This window comes from Vipera berus (genome assembly GCF_964194415.1).
Source record: "Vipera berus genome assembly, chromosome: Z".
NCBI classification, from domain to species: Eukaryota; Metazoa; Chordata; class Lepidosauria; order Squamata; family Viperidae; genus Vipera; species Vipera berus.
The window spans coordinates 121,554,421-121,577,201 of record NC_138205.1 but is presented as its reverse complement, the minus strand read 5'-3'; the positions used below and the strand labels follow the sequence as shown (position 1 = coordinate 121,577,201).

The following is a 22,781-nucleotide window of genomic DNA, read 5'->3' as shown; positions in this document are numbered from 1 at the left end:
TTCCGAAGCTCAAAGTAGTGTTCATAGTACTTTTTCCTCCAGTTTTTTCTCACACTAACAACTCTGTTATTTACACGTAGGAATTGGGCATGATCCTGCTCCTATCCATGGGCAAATTGTTTTTATCCTAATTACTTACTTCCTTTCTGCTTCTCTTGTTTCCATGTTATATTGACATTTTTTTTAAAAAAAAATATCTCATCTGGGAACCAGATGGAAATATTAGCAGAAGAATAATCAATTGGGGGGAGGGTTCAAGGAATGATCCCTTTTATCATAGACAGTAGCCTCCCTGCAGCCCCAGCAACGGTAAATTCCTTGTTAGTGTGTTGGTCTAGTAGAAAAACAATAATAAGCTCAATTCTATGCTAACACCTATTTGGAATTAAATTCACTAAACTCAATAAGTCTTATTTTTTGGTATGTATATACAAAATTGCATTACAGTACATCGGCAATTTATATTTATGTTCAAAAGTTGTTTTCCTTCAAGGTGTTCTCGTCTCAATTCAAACTGGATCACTTTCCATCTAGATAATTTAAAGATCTTTTTGACTTACTGGTAAAAGAAATTAAGTGAAAGTTTAAATTTATTTGGGCATATTCTTTCCATTTCTTTTAAAGATCTGTTTATTTATAAACAGAAACAGTTTTTTTAATTAAAAAACAAAATGGTAATATCTATTGCTCAACTTACATCATTATTTTGTCTTCCTTTTGTTTTCCTTCTCAGCCATTTGGAAAATACAAAATCACGTAAGTATAATATTTATTGATTTCTAAAATTTAGATAATACCTTTCTTCTACACATCTTCTAAAGCAATGTAATTTTTTTCAATGAACAAAAACAATAATAAAAATATAATAACCCATTAATGATAGCTTATAAAAGAACAGTGAAAACAGCAAGCAAAAAATAGAAAATAAAAGATCATTTCATGGAAATACTCTTGCAAATTAAAAGCTAAGAATATTATTTTAAAAGAAACCTTGAAAAATGGTGTTTAACAACGTAGCACTTTGGTAATAAGGATAACAGAAGCAGTAGCAGTCTGATAATAAGGGCAACAGAAAAGATTATGATGCAGAGTTTAAAATCTTATTTGTTTCAAATGGGTTTTGACCTGCTAATTATCAAGTACAGATAGTCTTGAGTTACAAGGCAATTGGCAATTGGACCAGAATTTCTCCTGCTAAGATATGGTCATAAAATGCGACATCCTATCAATAAGCAATAGCAACGGCTGTTATCAATAGCAATCCTGGCAACCCCAGTTGCCATTGTTAGCCAAATCCCACCAGATGTTAGTCGAGGATCCACCCCAATCCAAACTCACTCCTGCTTGATTCCTCCCAGCCCTGAGTCTTGGTAAGGTATCTTCCTCTTCAACTCTCCCTCCCACCTATGTCCCCTCCAAATCTCTGCCCTTTTGGTTCTCTTGCACTCCACTGTCCCTGCTGGACTTGTCTCCCTCACTGGCCCTGCCATCTCTGTGGGGTTTGCTCCCATGCCCATAGGCAGCCCTCTGCTTACCTTGGAAGTCTTCCAAAACTTCACAAGAAAGCCCCAAGAGGCAGAAGAAGAAGACAGCAAAGGTCAGCTGGGGATGGTAAGGATGAAAGGGCCAGTGAGTGCAGGGCAACAAACCTGGCAGGGATATGAAAACAGGGTGGAAGGATCAAGAGGATTGGGAGGTTGGAATGGTCAACAAAGCCAGCGGCCAACTATGAGTGATTTCAAGGGACTTTGTCTCACAGATGTTGAACAAATTGTTCTGTATGCTCCAGCATGGGGGTTCTCTGATCCTTCTCTAATCAAAAAGGTACGCATTGAATGGCTATCCACAGATGTAATAAGGGCAGAGTAGTCCCGAGGATTACTGCTAAAGATAAGCCTTAATAGTGGCTCTAATCTGTGTTTTGTTAAGTTTGTCCCCTACTGAATGCTAACAATGCTGTAGACGGCTCTTCTATTTCATCTCCTTTAAGTGTCACAAAGTGTGATCCAATCCAAACTCTCAGCTGACTCCTACTCCAAGTAGGCTTCAGATGGACAGAAACAGCCCCAGTTCCCTCTGAAAGACAGCTGAGCGCATCAGCTACCAATGGGAAACCAATCTAATGGGTCTAGCTTCCCTGCAGTGATGTTAGAGAATTCCATGGTAATCAGAGTGATATGGTCATGATAAGGGAGACACCAAGAACTCCCACGATTTCAGATCACATAGCCTCTGACAGGAACACCAGATCCAGTGTGTGACCACTGTTTCCATGTCAGATGCTGAAAGATTTGGAATAGGCCCATGGTTGTCATGGTTACCATGATCTCCTGAGCCACCTCAGATTCCACTGCTAGAGAAGGCAGATTAAAGTCACCCAAGACCTTAAGTGCCATTGCCAACCCAGAAATGGAGTCAAGGAGTTCAGGCAGGGAGATTGATATGTAGTATTGAGGCTGGTAGAACAGCAACAATTGTAACTTATCCCAAAAGCCCAACTTAGTGAACAAGGTCTTATAGCCAGTAACTTGTGATGCAGCACCTGTAAATCCCTGAAAGCCATAAGGTAGCCCTGAATAACTATTACCACACCTCCACCACTGCCCTGGGGTTCCTGATACCACACCTGAAATATATCACTACATACATACATATACATACATACATCCATACATACATGACACAGACACACACACAGACACACACCCATATATATCACTGAAAGGGCCACTCCCCCTGGACCCAGACAGGTCTCAGTAATACATGCCAAGTCAGCTCTTTCATCAGTGATTAAACTGCAAATGAGTGAGGTCTTATTACTGAGTGACCTGGCATTTAGAGTTAAAAGGTAAAGGTAAAGGTTCCCCCGCACATGCGTGCTAGTCGTTTCCGACTCTAGGGGCCGGTGCTCATCTCCGTTTCAAAGCCGAAGAGCCAGCGCTTGTCCGAGGACGTCTCCGTGGTCATGTGGCCGGCATGACTGGACGCCAAAGGCGCACGGAACGCTGTTACCTTCCCACCGTAGTGGTCCCTATTTTTCTACTTGCATTTTTACGTGCTTTCGAACTGCTAGGTTGGCAGAAGCTGGGACGAGTAACAGGCGCTCACTCTGTTACGCGGCACTCGGGATTCGATCCGCCAAACTGCCGACCTTCCGATCGACAAGCTCAGCGTCCTAACCCACTGAGCCACCGCGTCCCTCTGGCATTTAGAAGCAGCATCCAAATTACAAGTCCCTTAAAGGTTTGCTAACTGGGTACAGGGGTTGAGACCAGGGAGGTGGAACCAGTATAGGACATCAGTCCCACATTCCTTGAGAATGGCTCTGTCTCCATCTCCCACTGTATCTCCCCATGCTGATCACTACTATAATACTTTGGCTCATAGCCAATCTTCAATGGCAGCACTATTCCTCAATCCAGGCCCCACAACTCCTAAGGCTGGGAACTTCCCATCAACTCCTTCCTAGGAAGGCACTTTAGCTCTCAGCATTATCAGGATACCCAGTGACCACCTCCCCCATTCCACCCAGAAACAAACTCACATACTCCCATTCACTGACATGGGTCCCCTGATATTTTCACCAACTAGTCCAAGCCTAACCCACTAGTTCCCTCCTCTGACTCTCAGAATAGTTTCAATGGGAAATCCAAAGTAACAGGCAACCTAGCCAACAGATGGAACCCACACAGAAGTGATCACTAATGCTGTATTATCTTTTTTCCTCTCTGGCAGAAGGGAAGGCAAAATGGACTCCATAGGGAGATGGAATCCACAATAACCTGCCACTACACCCACCTAGCCACTACTGATAGCTCCAGTAGTGGCTAGGTGGGGGGTAGTCTTGGCTGGCCACTCATTGGAGAGATGCCGGGGTCCTGCCCCAGCAGCAACCATCAGATATGACGTCACAGTGGACAGAAGACCTCCATCATCTGCATGTAACTGGAATCCCTTAGCATTGCTGACCAGCCACAAGAAATGCTTTTCTACCACCTTTGGTCATAAAAACAACAGCCTACCTGACCCAGTAGCCAACCAAGGCTCCCCAACCACCCCTCCAACACAGCTGCTGACAAAACCTCACCAAATAAAAAAGTTCATGGATGGAGAGATGACAGCAGCAAAAAGCAACCAATACACAGAGGGGCCACCTCCACATGTGCTGCCATAAATTTCAACTGAACTGATTCTAATGCAACAACGTATTTATATGCATTGCACTGTGCATCATATAGCAAAAGACTTGGTGCTTTAATTTTGAAACAGGCAGTATCTATCTAAGATGGAAAGTTTAGGCAAAGATTGGAGTTAGATTAACATCGTTTTTTATTTGCAGATAAATAGATATTTCAGCTGTATTATATTCAGATCAGGTTATACTCAGACCTTTCACTATCTCTAAAAACTCTTACCCACATATGTGCTTAAGAAGCATGCTTCGTCCTCAATGGCAGTGACCAGGAGATTCAATAATGAAGGGTCCTTGGTGCTCTCTGAGCTTGGTTGTTTTCTTGTGCTAGCACTGATGCTGCTATCTAGTTTTGGTAATGAAATGTCTGCAAGAATACAACTAAGCTCAAAGAGCACTAAAGAACCTTCGTTTCAACCTTGAGCTACAAATATTCTCCATAATAGATAAAATAATATAGAACAGATTATTTATATATAATAATAATATAACCATAGATGATATAATTAATAACTTAATATATCTTATCAAAGAAATTGTCTTTTATTTGCACTATACAAAAACAAAAACATTGAGATTATAATTTGAGTTTTCATTGATCATTAATCCATATATGGATGGAATGTTAAACTGAAAATGGAAGTACACAGTATGTATGCATAGATTACTACATTTATTTTTGGTTCGAAGAACAACTTTGCAGTCTGATGCATAGCAAACCAAATAACTTTTCAAAGGAAAAACTATGTCCCTTCTTTCTATAGCATAGCAAACTGATAACATTTTGTTCGTTTTTATAACTGCCCTTCCAACATAGAATTCTGGATTACACTCTGCTTTTTAGAGTCTTCCTAATATACCAATAGGATTTCCTACAGTTTTCATTAAAAGGGATGCGGTGGCTCAGTGGGTCAGGACGCTGAGCTTGTCGATCAGAAGATCGGCAGTTTGGTGGGTCAAATCCCGAGTGCCACGTAGCAGAGTGAGCGCTTGTTACTCGTCCCAGCTTCTGCCAACCTAGCAGTTCAAAAGCACGTAAAAATGCAAGTAGAAAAATAGGGACCACTATGGTGGGAAGGTAACAGCGTTCCGTGCGGCTTTGGCGTCTAGTCATGCCGGCCACATGACTGCAGAGCCGTCCTCGGACAAGCGCTGGCTCTTCGGCTTTGAAACGGAGATGAGCACCGGCCCCTAGAGTTGGAAACGACTAGCACACATGTGCGGGGGAACCTTTACCTTTTTACAGTTTTTATTAGTACAATACATTCAGTAGTCCAGTCAACACACCATACCAAGCCATATCTTCTTTTAAACCACAGTTTTCTCAGTAAGCTATAATAGACTGTATGTCAGTCAGACTGGATAAACAAATGAACCTCCAGACCAAACAACTCAACATTCTGTGAAAAAGACACTGTATTTGCACACTTTTTAACTGCACAGAAAAAAGACAAAAGAATTTAGGTTTGCCCATACATGCCAGGGCACAATGGTAGCTATCCCCATGAGCAAGCATTGTATTAATGTGCTTTCCATTACAACTTCCCAGATTGAGAAGGTTTCGAAATACAACTCCAAAAAAGGTAGCATATATTGGACAAAGTTTATGGAGAATCATAACTTACTAACTGTGTGAACTGTAATGACTACACCATACATGATGCTTAACAAACCAAATAAGCTGTAGTAGAAACATGAAAATCAAATACTAATTTTGTTAGGGATTATCTCTACTGTATATTCAAGGTCTTCTTTAACCAATCAGGTTTACATAACTCTCATCTATCACTTGTTCTTTTCAATATTTCAGTGTCAACATCAGTGAGATTATAAAAAAATGAGTGTGTTACTAGTATTCTGAAAATACCCAATTTAACTACTCAGCTTTGACATCTTACTGTAAGAAGGATGTGGAACTTTTGAATCAGTTTGGGTAAGGCTGAATCTGAAATTTAAGGGAATAATGAAGTTCTGTGTGAAGTAATATATAACCTTTTTTGATTAAGGGTATGTATTTTCTAAATTATGAACTATGCACCTAACAGAAGTTGCTTTAAGATGGTAGCTAGGACATTTTACCGCTTAGCTTGCCAATGCTATTCTATCTAGAAAAGTTGAATTTGGTCTCAGTAGTCCATCATCTTTCAGCAATCTAAATAATTGCACGGGGACTGCCTTTAGAATGATCCAGAGTTTACAATTGATACAAAATCTGGCTACTAAAGTATTGGCAATACAAGTGAAGGTAGTATTCTATCTATTCTAAAAAATCAATTTGAAATGCTAGCAGAAGTCTTTAAAGATCTGGGCTGGATTTAAGGCTGGCTTTTGAAGGCTATGTGTTTAGCATCCATCATATTACTTTTTGGTCCATTGTTAGCAAAGATTCAATAGTGTCACACTGTTTATCTGTGGAACTGTATATGTAAGAAAGTATTTGTAAGCTTAAGTATTTTAAAAATTGAAATCGTAATTTTTCCTATTATGTTTTCAATCATATTTTTGTTAGTTTACTAAAGTATTGTGGTTGTATATTGTTACAATAATTTCCTCTATTTCTAATTAATTTACATACAATCAAAACAACAGCTCTCTATAAAAGAAATGTATTATCATATTTTAAGCAAGCTTGAGGTTTGTAGATATTATAAACCCAACACGTTTACCATAAATAAGTCTCTAAGAAATTTGGAAAAACAAGAACAGTCTAAAAGGACTAGAAACAATGCTTACTTTGAAAAGTGGAAAATACTGACAAAAGGGTGGGAAGGTAAATAAAAATAAAATAAAAATGGGTGGGAAGGTAAATAAAAATAAAAAAGAGCCTTGGTGGAGCAGTGGGCTAATGCCTCCTTAAGTAACACCAGCTGCCTGCAATTAGTGCAGGTTCGAGTCCCACCAGGCTCAAGGTTGACTCAGCCTTCCATCCTTCCGAGGTAGGTAAAATGAGGACCCAGATTGTTGGGGGCAATTAAGCTGACTTTGTAATAATGCCGCTTGGGGTGTGTGTGAAAGCCCTAATAAGCAGGCATATACATAGAATGAAGGCTACTGCTAAGCTTGTAAGCCGCCCTGAGTCTTCGGAGAAGGGCGGGATATAAATGGAATTAAAAAAAAATACTGAAGAGTTCACAATGAGAATCTATTTTAATATTATATTTCTAGGAACAAGGAAGTTCCTATAAAAATGAAAGAAAAATATAGCCAGATATATTAAATTCAATTCAAACTGAAAAGGGGAAGAGACCAAAGCTGTGGTCCAAGCAAACACTAAATGGTACCTGACTTAAGAAAAAAAATGAAAATCATGATAATGGGATATATTCCTGTGTTAGGAATGAAAACTGAATAAGAATAGCATAATACACTTATGTATTTGGGATTTTTACCTGTATGTTTATGACTAAGTATCTTTTTACCTAAGCCACTTTAAAAGGTAAAAATCAGTACATACTCTTGAACATAGTAAAAAAGTATAAAAATACGCCTTCATCTGACAAATACAGAAAAGAGAAAGCAATCTCCATTTCTGTTTTCTCATCATATGTTGAATAGTCTACCTACAATTGGATCTGTTTAGGGTTTCTGATTTACTTAACCTTCAGGTTGTCAAAAAATATTAAGATAATAAATGTTTCTATTGATAAACAGGTAATTTCCTAAAATACATAGGAAAATTCTAATTTTCTGAAGGAAAACTAAAGAGCTGCAAAAAAAAGAAACAAGTTACATCCCTATGCTGTTTTTTCTTTGCTGGAAGAAAAGAACAAAGGTTTTTATCCCCACCTCAGTCAGCTGGAATGAATGCAAGAAGTCTCTGCAGGTATATAATATCTAGGATAATGTGGGGTTGCAAAAGACTAATATCTGGATTAAATTGGTGGCAGAATATGCATATATGCCAGACTTCTAAAATGGACCAATATACATAACAGAAAAAAAACTGGCTATTACATATTGTCCCTCCCTCCCTCTCTCTACACAGACACAGACACACAGACACACACACACATCTTTCCAGTTAGCATTCACAAAATATATTACCATTTATGGTAATTACTTTTTCTGAATCCTAACAACTTAATGCAAAATACATTTGTTTGATAATCTAAAAAACAAGGTTCACTCAACTGATACCATCTTAGAGTTAAGTTCGTCAGAAAAGTGTAAAAATATGTAAAATTTCCATTTCCAAATTAGTTGTGTGTTGATCACATATTAACACCATAAGCATATTTATTTATATATTTATTGGCAAAATTTCTACCAAAGATTGTGAGGGTAGGTAAGCTCCCCATTCACTCTCTCTCAGACCAACCCACCTCAGAGGGTTGGGGGGAAAATAGCAGGAGGAAGAAGTATTATATATGTTTGCTGCCTTGAGTCACTTACAAAGTAACAAAGATGAGATAAAAATCAAATAAATCAATACAATATTAAAAATTACAGAAGATCAAAGAAATATCTGAGTCATTCCACAAAGCAGAGGTACTAGATAAAACTCTTCTCTCTTCCTCTCCCCCTGACTGCCAGCTGGAACTGATTGTTCAGGAACTCTCACCCTACTTCAGTGCTTTGGAGGAGGCCAGAAGGATAACAAGGTTGACAGTAGCAAAAAATGCTTAGCAATCAATGAGGAGCAGAGGATAATGTCAAACACAAGGGCCGGATCCGGTCCGCGAAGTGGTTTCATGTGGCTCGCGAAGCCATCCTGGAAACAGTGAGGGAACGGCCCCCACTGCCTTGGCCCTGGCCCAGAGACCCTCAGATCTGTCCCACTCCTGCCCAGGCCCCCATAGGCACCCTTAATGCAAACAATGTAGGCCCAGTAGGCCATACACAGTCTAGCCACGCCCACCCAGTAGGCCACGCCCAGCCTGGCCATACCCACCTGGCCCCCTGAGGGCAACCGCAATGCTGATGTGGCCCTCAATGAAATTGAGTTTGACACCCCTACACTATCTCCTTCCTCAGAGATAGAAGAAATACACTTTCATTTAAAAAAAAGCATTGATTACTGCTCAGACTCAAGCTGCTGAGAGGCAGGGATCCAACTGAGAATTCTCACCCAGAGGGTGAGAAGACTTAAAATATTCCAGATCCCTTTACAAGATGCTCCATTCACTGCCCAGCCGGTGTAAAGCTTATGTTGGATTTGAAAAGTTTTGTCTATCAAATGCCGTGAAAATTCTTCAGAACCGTTTTGCAGTGTTTTTGACAAATATCGTTTAAGTTGACACAATAGCAGCAGCAAAATATTTCTTGTCTGCAACACAAATCACCACTGTGTAGGTTGAAACTGAACTTGTAAAAAGTCCACTTCAGACCAACCCAATCCATGCCTAGTCTTTCATTCCACTAAACAAGAGTCTAAATTGAACTATCCTCAGATTCTCAGAAAATTCCCAAAGAGACCTCTGGAAACCAACTGTATCTATGGAGCATTTGAAATGGACTGATATATGTCCCTTCCTTACTGAAGAGAAGGACTCATACTGCAGAATTACATAGCAATCAGAGAGTGATCTATCCATAACATGGAGCAAAGTTCAGTGTCTCCCAATTTTAAATCAGTTGCACCTTCCCTGAGACAAAAGACAAAAGCAGCGTCCATGTCCATGGTTGATATAGCACTCATGAACAACTGGTATCCTCCAAATCCTTTGTTGATGGAAGATATATTGAATCCTGAAATATTATTAAATTCAGGAAACTTTTCTACTACCTCAGCAAGCAGGTTAAGCAGCCCAGGAAAAGGCATAGCTTTTGTAAGGAACAGCTAACAAATACAGAAAGGGTATCCATACCACATCTGAAGTGTCCTTGCCTGTTTTGAATACTGCATACACCTTAAACAAAAATTGTGGAAGTTATTTAACAAGAAAAGATGAAACTTTGTCTGGCTTCTTTTAAATCAAATTCATAATTTAAAAAATCGACCAAAGTAGGTTTGGACCAATAGAGCAGTTGCTTATGAAAAAGAGATAACAAACTTCTTGTAATGCAAGAGGATCTGATTTCTTTGGATTCTTTATAAGAGTTTCCATTGGCAAAATACTTTCATAAGTATAGAGAACTTCTGTCATAATATTATAATATTCATTCAATTACATAAATAGGCATGTTTGGGCTATCAATGTGACTTAAACTTGGAACTCTTTCATATTTCAAAATATGACTTTGTACAAATCATATTTCATTCATTCAGTCTAGTCCCTAAGAACATTAACTTTTCTATAGAACTATCTGAAACTATCTCGCAATATTTTATTTGATATTTTTCAAATGACTTCTGTTTCCAACCTGCTTCAAAATTTGTACAGAAAATTTTTAAAATAGTCACTTATCCCTACATATATCCATGACTGGAATTAGATATTATTGTTCCATGAGAAAGGGCAGATCCCATATACCACAGGCTGCAGCTGCCTGGATTCATTATGAATAAATTTAATAAAATAAAAATAAAAACTTGCCAATAAAGAAATGTTAAAGTTAAAATGATGAAAGCAATAATAGTAAACATTGTAGAAGTTTAAACCTTAAAGTTAAAATTCATTTATTAAGTTTTATCTACTCTAATAAGAACCAAATTTTATTACAATTTATAGATTCCACAACATCCATGATAGAAATTATATTAATATGACATTAAACACCAACTCTACAAGAAGAGAAATGAGAATAAATATATCAAAGAAATATTTTTAATTAGCTGAAGTTGTTGTTGCTTTAAAAATCTAGATTGGCTGCATTTTATATAGTGCTGTGCTTTCTATAATTCAAATAAATTCAAATAAAAGGTTAATGCTGCTTCAATGCCTTACCAATATTATGTGGCCAGTGGAAATGTCCATATTAAACTGGACTGGTTCTTCGCACCAGGATGAAATGCTGCTTCGAGTTGAAGGATTTGGAATAGGTCCATCACTAAACTGTGAAGATATGCTATTAATACGAGAAGCATGTAGAGGTTCTGAACAATCTGATGTTTTCACCGCCATACGCTGACGGCATAATTCCTGAGAAACAGAAAGTAACACAGGATTAAAATTTAGCACTGAAGGAATCAACTGTGAAAACATAAACTGAAATTTTCACTCTAAAGTAAATGCATGCAAAATTCTGTTCTGAAGATGGAATGTACAACTATGCTCCAAACAGTCGATAAACATGAACATCTCCATGTATCTGTAAGCAGGACTGCAATCAGTATTATAGCCACATTGCCATGGTTAATAATTGTCAATTTTTTTAAAAAAATATAAGATTTAAAAAATATTCAACTCAAAGGCTGAAATACGACCATTCAACAATAATTTAAACAGAACAATTCTGAAATAAATTGTTATGGAGACAATATTCACTGTATTCTTCAAAATAAATTTAACACATTATCAGCTCCCTTTCAATTAAACATGATGCACTATGATTTGGGAAAGTCAAATAATTTATTTAATGCTACTCTAAATCATAACAATTATATTACAGTATACATATTTTGTGCATACCAAGAATTAGGAAAGGTAATTGATTTTACCAAGAACTTATAGTAATGATAGATTGCATTTACTAAAGTTAAAATTAGCTGAATCTATATGGAGTCACAAATACAGATTCTGATTAACTGTGATTCATGAAAATAATTAGAATTATTATATTACATTTTAAAATTTACCTGAACAAATGGTGCTTAGACCTAATAAACTACAGATATATCTAGCATAAGAAAGTTGTTGCAAGAAACAAATTAAGAAAAGTACTTTATCATTTTTAGAATGAAATTTCTACTAGGTAAATAATATTGTAAAGAATTTGATCAGTGTTTCAATGGATGACCCTAAATTATCTAAACACAGATAAAGTGGAAAAATATATTATTGTCTCTGTTTTTAAATTTTCCCTCCTTGACTTTTCAATATGTGACGAAATACAAATTTCTTGGTTTTTATGAGTGCAAATGAGAAATGAAAGGCCATTTTGCAATACTTAGAATCAATATTTTATTATCTATTCATATAGTCATTTATTTTATATCTCACCACAAATACATACAACTTTCAATCACCCTTTATACATCTCTCTTATTTTTCTTCCCATCTATTTCCCATCAAAATAGAAACCTATTTTGTATTTTGACTAGATAGAATTTTAACACTTATATGGCTTTGTTAAGTATATAACAATTCTTTACAGGAGTAACATTATCTTTCCCTTTCAATAAAATACAGTATATTGTATCAGTGTGTAATGTATATCCAGTAGGATTGTACATATATACAGTGCTTTTTTTGTAAAAGAAAAAGGTGCCGGAACTCACACATGTCATACAACCCGCCTTGCCTACCCTACAAGGTTCTATCCAAAAAAGGTGCCGGAACTCTGTTCTGAGCGTTCTATGAGAAAAAAAACCCTGCATATATATGATATTCTGATAACAATGGTTATAATGGTAGATTTCTAGCTAGCAATCAGCTCATTAGAAACAATTCTATTTTTTGTGCATAAAATATGTTAACTCCACAAAAAGAACTTAGTACTAAATTTACTGTCAGTACTTTTTTAAAACAAAATTAGTGTGCCAGATTTTGAGTTCAAATCTTCATACAGTCATTGCATTATATTCCTAAAGTGAAAGATAGAATACAAAAGCAATAAATACCAATAGCAAAGACACTACAAAAATAGGCAAGATGCAATAGGGAAAGAATACAGAAAAATTATAAACAACTCACTCCTATCAGTGCATACTGACCTTCTTCATTTATCAGCCGAAAGACTCAAATCCAGGAAGCCGCACCCCCTCCCCCAAGTGGCACTTGCACAACATCTACACAACTTTAATATTGATTCCCAATGGAAAAGCAAAATGGGTTGCTGAATGCCAAGACAAAGGTAGACATATAAATGGCTCTACAAAAACAGTGCCAGGCTTTGAACTGCCATGTCAGCAGTGGAAAATCCTGAATAGGATTCACACATCACGTGGCGTTTGCTGGGACTCTGTGTATAAATGGGGCACATAGTATCCTCCCCTCACTGGGACTGACTGCAGATCACATCATGGACCAGCAGTAAACTGAGGGCATATACCAGTCCAGGATCTGATTTTTTTAATAGAAATAATGCTGCGCTTCAATGGTTAGATGGTCTAGACATTGGTATTTGAACATAGAACTTTTAACATTTATATTTTATTGGGGTTTATTAATTTAGGTGAAATGTTAATATATATTGCCAGTCTATATAATATGCTGTACGCTAAATAAACAATAAACAAAAGAGTGCCTATTTACCACAAAGAGCATCATCTAAAAACAAACATCTGCCTCCGATGGAATGTTTCTTCTGAGATCCAGGTGGTCCCCAGATTGCTGGCATTTTGTAGGGTCTTGAAGACCTGGCTCTTTGCCCAGGCCTTTTACAAGGGTACTATAATAGTTACTGGGCACTATAGATTTACTTCTTGCTGTTGCTAAAAGTTTGCCATCTTTCATTCCTTGTATTTATTATTATTTTTTGTTTTTTACTTGTGAATTTTAGTGTAGCTGGGAGTCAAATTGTATTTCTTCAATCAATCTATCTTGGGAAATCTTACATTTTATAGAAGTACAAAAAATATTTAGGGCAAAAGCCTGAAACATTTAAACAATTAAAAACGAAACTGTTACAACAGAGAAACAAGTAATTTGAAAAAAAACTCTTTTGAACATATTTTATAACATGAATAGCCTTATACTGAGAGATATTTTGCTACCTCTAAAATATATTTATTTATTAAATTGTATGATGCTCATCTCAATGAAAGTGACTCTAAGTGGTACAGACATATAATTAAAATACACTGTAAAAATGTCAAGACTTTCTCTTTCAACTCCATTTGATTCTTCCCTAAGTCTTTGCCATCCTCCCAAAGGCAGTGGGTAGGCGACCAGGGCTCAGGACCTCATAGAAAAAGGCTCTAGGAGATCTGATTTAATGTCAAGATTCCAATCAACAAGATCAAATAAGTCAGAACTCTGAGGCAGGAAAGAACCTGTTTGTCCTCAAAGAACATGTTTATTGGATAGATAATATTGGCATGTTCAAAAGTGAAACCAGATCTAAACATTCCCTCTAAGAATCAAAGTAATACAATGTAACAATTCCCACCCCTTTATTCATGCTACCCAATAGAGCTCCTTGGCGGACTTTCTGATTCAACAATCCTCCTGATGCTGAAGGCATCTTGCTTGTTTTTGGTTGCCACAAGATTGGGGGGAGGAATGGGAAGTTTATGCTAGCCTAAATTCTCTGTCCCGTGGGAACCAAGGTCATTTCTGTTCCCTTGGTTAGGGGGGGGGGTTGAACATAATGTTAGAAAACCCGCCAAACTATTTTATTGGGAAACGTAGTTGATTGCATAGGCTATGGGATGGGAAGTTTAACTTTGTAATACTGTTATTTTTTGAAGGGAACTTTAGTCTTGGCTTCAATTTTTGACTGGTGACAATACTTTGTAATCAATAAACACGTTCTTAGCCTCGGATTTCTGCTTTAATTGGTCTCATCTATTGCAACGATAACACCTTCTCCCTTCTCCAGCATGGAAATGACCTTGGTTCCCACAAGAGTTGCTCATGTTTAGACTACCAGAAGTACCATCTCTCCCCTCCCCTTCTTGTGGCAACCTAGATGGCGGAGCTCTTCTTCTGGTCTTGACCAATTAAATTCCTTGGCCGACAGGGTCTACAGTATGCCCGTTTTACCAGTGTGGGTGGGATAAGCTAATCCCATCAGAGTGAACTGGTTCCTCAGAGAGTCTAGACCCAAGCCATGAAAGGCTTTAAAGATGATAACCAACAGCTTGAAAGGAATTGGAAGCAAACTGGCAGCTAGTGCAACTCAGAGGACATGGGCCACCTTAGGAAATCCAAGAAGGGCCTATGCAAATGCTTTTTGCATCAGCTAAAGCTTCTGGATACTCTTCAAGGGTAGCGCCATGTAGAGTACATTGAAGTAGTCCAGGCATAAAATGACCAGTGCTTGAGTAACTGAGTGCAGGAATTCCTGATATAGGAAATGCGCAACGGGTGCACAATCCAAAGTTGTACAAAGGCTTTTCTAGCCATGACATAATCTCAGTTAATTTTTCTATTTGTAGCATATTCCATTTCTTTCAATTCTGCCTGAAAGTCACAAATTTCTAGCCATCATGTCATTCTTCCACTTTTCTATTCTAATAAGTTGATAGTTTTTTCATCCTCTCCTTTCTCCAATCACAAAGCATTTTTATATCAAGATAATCTTAAGAAATAGGTTAGGTTTACAAAGATACTATAAAGTAATCAATGATTTTCATGAATTAGTGAAAATTTTAACCACAATTGTCATTCATATTACAATAGTAACATTTAAAATACATTAATATGACCCACACAATGTCAGACTTTTTTTTAAAAAAACAAAACTCTATCAAGTTCTCAATCAAAGGTACAGCCTATGCAAATAGCAATAGCACTTAGAGTTATATACTGCTCCTTAGTGCTTTACAACACTCTCTGAGCAGTTTACAATGTTAGCATATTGCACCCAACAATCTGGGTCCTCATTTTACCAAACGTGGAAGGCTGGGTCAACCTTGAGCCGCATAAGGACCAAGCACCAGGGGATGGACAGAGTTTGCCTGCAATACTGCACTCTAACCATTGTGCCACCAGACAAATAATTAAAAACTAAGAAAAAATATAGACAAACATGATTTTTTATCATTTTATCATATACTGATATAAAAATAATTTATCAGTGGCCAATATACATCCCAGCATGTACACATACATAAGGAAAGAATAAGAGCAATGTGGATTTACAAGATATTAGAGAAAAATGCATTTGAATGAATGAGCATGTGCATAAAAAACTATTGTGAGAACTATGACTTCTACTTTTTTTTAGTTCAGAGAATCATCAGATTGAAGAGAGAAATGGGCTGAACATAATGGGCTGAAATTAGACTGAGTAGACCAACTAAATCAATGACCTTTAATCATTATTAACTAATGTTCCACTTATTTCAGAGGTCTACTCTAAGGATAAATCTAGTTTCAGTATATAGTTTTATCAACAGCCTTCTTGATACTAGTAGATCTACATCTGTAAGCTTGCACATAACACTATCTTTTAACTCTTTAATTAAAAAAACCAAATATCACAATTCCTTTTATAGATGAAACTTAAAATATGGGATGGGGGACAAAAGCAAACTGCAGCATTTTGAGAAATCATACAGAACGAGATGTCTTGGATGAATAGATCCCAGATTCCCTATTATATACATACATAGAAACCCGAGATAAAACAATAAAAAAGCTAATGTTAACTAAAAAACTGAAGTCAACAGAGAATGTAGTATCTTATATCTGAGAAATCCATCCTAACATATATTTATATTGTTTTAGAAAGGTCCAATGATGAATCTTCTTACTCTAAAACTTCCCTTTCTACTTTCTGAATATGTTTACTTAATTCCATTACCTATTTGCTTATGATACACAAGTGATATAGTCAGTGGTGGGATTCAGCCAATTCGCACCATTTCGGCAGAACCGGTAGCTAATTTTTTGTTGCCCAGGCCCAGAATGAACTTCTGGAAGCAGCATCCACAACGAGAACCGGTTGTTCACATATTTGAATCCCACTGGATATAGTCATACAGCACAATCTTTTTTCAATCAACAAAATACTTTTTTATTTGCAGAATAATTATAGCAAACTACCATGAGCTGAACTCATTTATTAAGTATCTTCAGCAGGGGGCAGCATTTCAAATACTTTGCCTGTAATTTTCCTGCCTTCTGACATAAAGATTAAAAAATTCAAGCATTGCATTTAATTCAGAATTTTTCAAGTTTTGTAATGTTGTTTGATTATCTTATGCAATTTTGTTCTAGTCCCATCATATCTCATATGTCCCTAAATTATTGAAATATATTTGGCCTTATTATTTAAAAAGTTTCTTGATACAGTAAAACAAAATGTTTTGTTCCATTAGTGTTTTTATGTCTATAATTTTATGAAATGTCAGCTATGTAAAATCAACCTTCTGATGAGCAGCCACTAATAATCAATTCAGTAACTAAATAAAAAGGTGGTACACAGACAGAATGCTGGGGGAGAAAAGGCAAGATAGTGAAGACTGTTGCAAACATATTTTTAAATTTCTCACTTTCCTTAATATTAACCAAAAATACATTCCCAAAACAGCAAGAACAAAGAATTGCTGCACCTCAGTGTAAAAGTCTATTTTCCTTTATTGACATGTTTACAGTTTATATAAAAATTAAATAATAAAATTGTAAATTATTATTATTATTATTATTATTATTATTATTATTATTATTATTATTATTATTATTATTATTATTATTATTATTATTATTATTATATGACAGATTAAATAAATGAAAACCCAAAGCTTTGCATGGACAGCATTTGAAAAACATTGAAGGAAAATGTGATAACAACTTGACATGGGCATGGCTCAAGATGGGAACCATCAAGAAAGAAACAGAAGGCTTAATACTGGCTGCTCAAGAACAAGCACTACAAACTAATGCCATGAAAGCAAAGATACAAAAATCTACTGACAATCCAAATTGCTGACTTTGCAACGACAAAGTTGAAACTGTTTCACATTTCATATGAGAGTGCAGCAAAATCGCGCAAACTGATTACAAAGTTAGACATGACCGAGTTGCTAAACTAATCCACTGGGCATTGTGTAAAAAATACGACTTGTCTGTGTCTGAAAAGTCGTGAGAACATAGGGTGGAAAAAGTTGTTGAGAATGAGAGGGTGAAGTTCTTGTGGGACTTCCGAATACAGACAGATCGTCATTGGGAACACAACACGCCAGATATTGCAGTTGTAGAGAAGTGAGGAATACAGCTGATTGATATCGCTGTACCAGGAGATGCCAGTCAAAGAAAAACTGAAAAAAAAATACGAAATACCACAACCTGGCCACCGAAACTGCGCGATTATGGATGAAACGCGTAACAGTGATACCTATTGTCATCGGGGCACTGGGAACTATGTCCAAAATTTTTGCAAAATACATCAAGAAATTACAGCTTCCTGCAATAACTCCAGCAGAGCTACAAAAAACTGCGCTACTTGGAACATCTTACATTTTAAGGAGATACCTGGTTGATACCTAGGATGCTGGCAGCAACCCGTGTCAACCATTAGTGCCAGTCAATTTGAGTGTTCAGTTGACTGAGAATAATAATAATAATAATAATAATAATAATAATAATAATAATAATAATAATAATAATAATAATAATAATAATAATAATAATAATAATAATTTGGAAGGGACCTTGGAGGTCATCTAGTCCAACCCACTGCTCAGGTAGGAAAGCCTATACCATTTCAGACAAATGGCTGTCCAGTCTCTTCTTAAAAACTTCCAGTGTTGGAGAATTCACCACTTCTGGAGGCAGGTTGTTCCACTGATTAATTGTTCTAACTGTCAGGAAGTTTCTCCTTAGTTCCAGGTTGCTTCTCTCCTTGATTAGTTTCCATCCGTTGCTTCTTGTCCTACCTTTGGGTGCTCTTGAGAATAGCTTGACTGCCTCTTCTTTGTGGCAGCCCCTGAGATATTGGAACACTGCTATCATGTCCCCCCTCGTCCTTCTCTTCATTAAAGTAGACATACCCAATTCCAGCCGCCGTTCCTTATATGTTTTAGCCTCCAGTCCCCTAATCATTTTTGCTACTCTTTTCTGTACTCTTTCTAGAGTCTCAACATCTTTTTTACATTGTGGTGACCAAAACTGGATGCAGTTTTACTTATAACCATTTGGATAAATGCCATATTACACATTTGTTTAAAATATTAGCAGTGACAGGTAAAGCCTAAACTAATTTTTTTAAATTGTAGCCTTTCTAGAGCAAATGCTACATTCACTTTTTTTGCGGGGGGGGGGGGAGGTCAATCAAATGTTGAACCACTGTTTACAAAGAAATTGAATTATTGACCTCTTTCTTGAGACTGACATCATGAACTGAGACAGAGTGATAGTGTAAAGTCATCCAGCCAGCCTTCATGCCTAAGGTGGGACTAGAACTCAGTCACCCACTTTCTAGCTTGGTGCCTTTAACCACTAAACTAAGCTACAACACATTACTACCAATATACCGTTTCCTCCAAAGTAAGATCTACCCTGAAAATAAGCCCTGGCTTGGTTTTTTGGGGTGGGCCTAATATAAGCCCTACCCCCCCAAAAGCCGTAATTTGGGGGCGAGAAACACACCTAAAATCAAGCTAGTGTGGGGGTGGGAGTGTGGAGCTGCCCCACCCACCCACCCCCACCCACCCATTTACTTTGCAGCCAGGCCTCTCCTCACTGGCCCATTTCTTTTGCAGCATCCCCAGGCCTGCATTTCGTAGTCAGAGGCCTTTCTGGAAGGCCACTGTGACCAAGAACCAAGCTATGGATTCAATTCATAGCTCAGTTCTTGGCTGAAGAGGCCTTCCGGTAAGGCCTCTGTCTGTGAAATGCAGAATGGAAATCCAGTCTCAGCTGCAGAATGAAGCTGCTCCTTCGGCTGCAGAAGAAGTGGCCCGTCTGGGTGGGGCTGTCAGTGCCAGAGGTGAGTGGAAAAGTCATCTACCCCCCACCCCAAAAAATAAGATCTGTTGCCTCTTTTGGAGGCAAAAAAATTAAATAAGACCGGGTCTTATTTTCAGGGAAACAGTACTACAAAAAGAAACGCCTAATCAGTGAGTGATGATATTACAAGCCATCATTTATAATTTCTTGCTATTTGTAAATAGGAGGAAGGTGCATTGTTTATGTTAGTCATTTTGAGTTACAGGTAGTCTTTGACTTACAAGCATTCGTTTAGTGACCATTCAAAGCTATAACGTACTGAAAAAAGTGATATGACTCTTTTTCACACTTATGACCGTTACATCTTCCCCATGGTCACATGATCAAAATTTGGTTGCACGGTACCTTGCATGTATTTAAGATGGCTGCAGTGTCCCAGGGACATATGATCACTTTTTGTAACTTTCTGACAAGCAAAGTCAATGAAGAAGACAGATTCACTTAACAATCATGTTGTCAATAACTGCAATGATTCACTTAATAACTGTAACAAGAAAGATCGTAAAATGGGTCAAAGCTCACTTAACAACTGTCTTGCTTTGCAACTGACATGTTGGGTTCAATTGTACTATTAAGTCAAGGACTATTTGTAAAAATAATAAAGTTGGAATGCAATAATAATATATTCCTGAGGTTTTTTTCTTTTGACTTTCTTATTTCTTCATGCATTTTGTCTGTTATAGTTATGTTTGGAATATTCTAAATAAATGGTACATAAGTTCAGAAGCTTCTGTTACAATTCAAGAGGTTTGGCATTGACAGAACATTGATCACAGTAGTTTTATCAGTCAAACAACATATTTTTTCCTAGTGTCTTTATTCAAAAGGTTTGCAGGCTTCTATAATGCTTCAAATAATGTAATGTGGAATGAAAAACACAAGAGTGTCACTTAAAATACCTTTTTTAAAAAAAACATCAATGCATTACATCTGTTATTCAACATGACAACATGTTTATTTGGGAAATAAAAGTTCTAAAAAAGGGTGTCATTCTTTAGGCAAGAACTAAAACTGTTAATAGACCAAACAGAACCAACGCTATATTGAAACTGTCTCTCAGCATGAAATTTGCTGTCAATGGTGTATGTTGGACTTGGACTGGAAATTGTAACAAAAACATTTAGTACTTTACTGGCAAATGATACTGAATGAAAAACATTCCCTTATGTCAGAGGTCCCTAACCTCCAGTCCATTTGTGCAAGTGTGTGAAGCTCCATTTGCACGAGTGGCGAGCAAAGCATAAAATTATCCCTCTCACAGCCTCTGCGACTGCTGGTCCGCAGAGCTGAAAAAGTTGGGGAGCGCTGCCTTATATGTACAAAAGGAGCCAACTGCATAGAATTATCGAAAATCTGTATTTTAACAATGCCATCTACAGAATAAGCAGGGTGAAAAGTAATTATGAACAAAAAACATAGAATGTTCTTATAATAACTGGAGTAAAATAATTTTTGATCATAAAATTAGATTGCTGCTCTAAGTTATAACTTTCCTCATTTCTGATAAATGTATAAAGTCAACGGAGTAGACAGAAGCTTGAAACCAACTTCCCACATTGTAACTGAATGGCAAAGATTTCTTTAATGCAGGGGTGTCAAACTGCCGGCCCGCAGGCCGGACGCATCATCCGGAAGCCGCGCCCACCCCATTGCCGGCAATGGCAAAAGTGTTCCAATAAGTTGCACGACATCACGTGACATCGCGAGTTTAACATGTCTGCTTTAATGCAACAGTTCTCTCTGTAATTAGGAACATAAAAAATTACTTGAAATAGCCATCAAATGATTTTTAGTCAAAGGTCTCATTCAAGCTCATAAATACCTCTTTATATATCCTTTTGCTTTTAATTTCAATTCATATTTAGGAGATGTTGCTTCAGACTGTGTTTACCCTCAAGTAATCAGTGTGAAAATGTGTTGGGTTTTTTTTTTGGATATACAGGTAATTCCCAAGTTACGAGCATTCACTTAATGCTCATTCAAAGTTATGTGATCAGCGTACCCTAGTGATTACAAGCAAGTCCCGAAATTACGACTATTCACTATAAAAGGTGTTTGAGCGCCTATGGGAGCCTTGGAAATGCAGCTTGGGGAGATGGGAGAACCGTCTGTGTGAATGCAATGCTTGAAAACACAGCGATTCCCTGCATTTTCAAAGCTCCCATAGGGTGCCCAAACACCTTTTATCTCAACAGAGATCTTGGGGAGATGGGGAGCTCCATCTGTGTGCGAATGCAATGCTTGAAAATGCAGCGAATTTGCTTCATTCTGTACAGCCCCATTTGCTCACAGGAAGAATCCAGTTCCCCTAAGGTTCGGATAAGTTTATGTGTGGCTATCTGATGTTTGAAAATGAACAGATTTGCTTCGTTCTGAACCGCCCCGTTTGCCCAGAGGGAGAATCCAGTTTCCCCACAGTCTCCCTTCGGATAAGAAGTTTATTAGCAGCAGCTGCTTGGGTTTCTCGGCTCCATCTGATTGGAGGGAAGCAAAGGTTCAGCTGCAGGATTGCTCTCAATACGCCAGAGCACACAAGCAAGCAGGGCACCTGGATCTTATTGTTTGAGAGCAGTCTTGCTGCTGCACCTTCACTTTCCTGTACTCAGACGGAACTGAGAAACCGAAGGTTGTGACGCCAGCCAGCCAGGTGAGGAGTAGGTTGGTTGGGGTGGCTGGCTGGCTGGCTGGCTGGGGAGGGGGATCATGGCTTCTCAGGTGGTTGCTGACGCTGCGGGCTTGGATGCGGGTCAAGGGACCTGGCCCCACAATACCTCCCCACTCATTTTCGTTCCTGCCCTCAAACTAAGTCTGGCACATGCAAGCAAGCTGCTCAGCTGGGCCACTCATGGTATTGGTTCCACACTTTGTCCCACAGGTCGGCAAATGAAGCAAACACTTCTCTCCCCCTTCCCCAGAAAATGGAAGCTTCC

The 22,781-nt window shown here is 37.7% G+C and overlaps 1 protein-coding gene across 1 annotated transcript in view; it reads right to left on the bottom strand.

The window, feature by feature from the left end:
• The window catches only part of LOC308679046 (receptor-type tyrosine-protein phosphatase N2-like), a gene marked incomplete at its 5' end in the record, with an annotated part of 141,992 nt that overhangs the window by 94,006 nt on the left and 25,205 nt on the right, over nt 1-22,781 (bottom strand). The window contains one exon of the mRNA XM_081346281.1: nt 11,020-11,214. Coding sequence (XP_081202407.1) covers nt 11,020-11,214 — 195 coding nt within the window. The remainder of the gene's footprint in view (nt 1-11,019; nt 11,215-22,781) is intronic.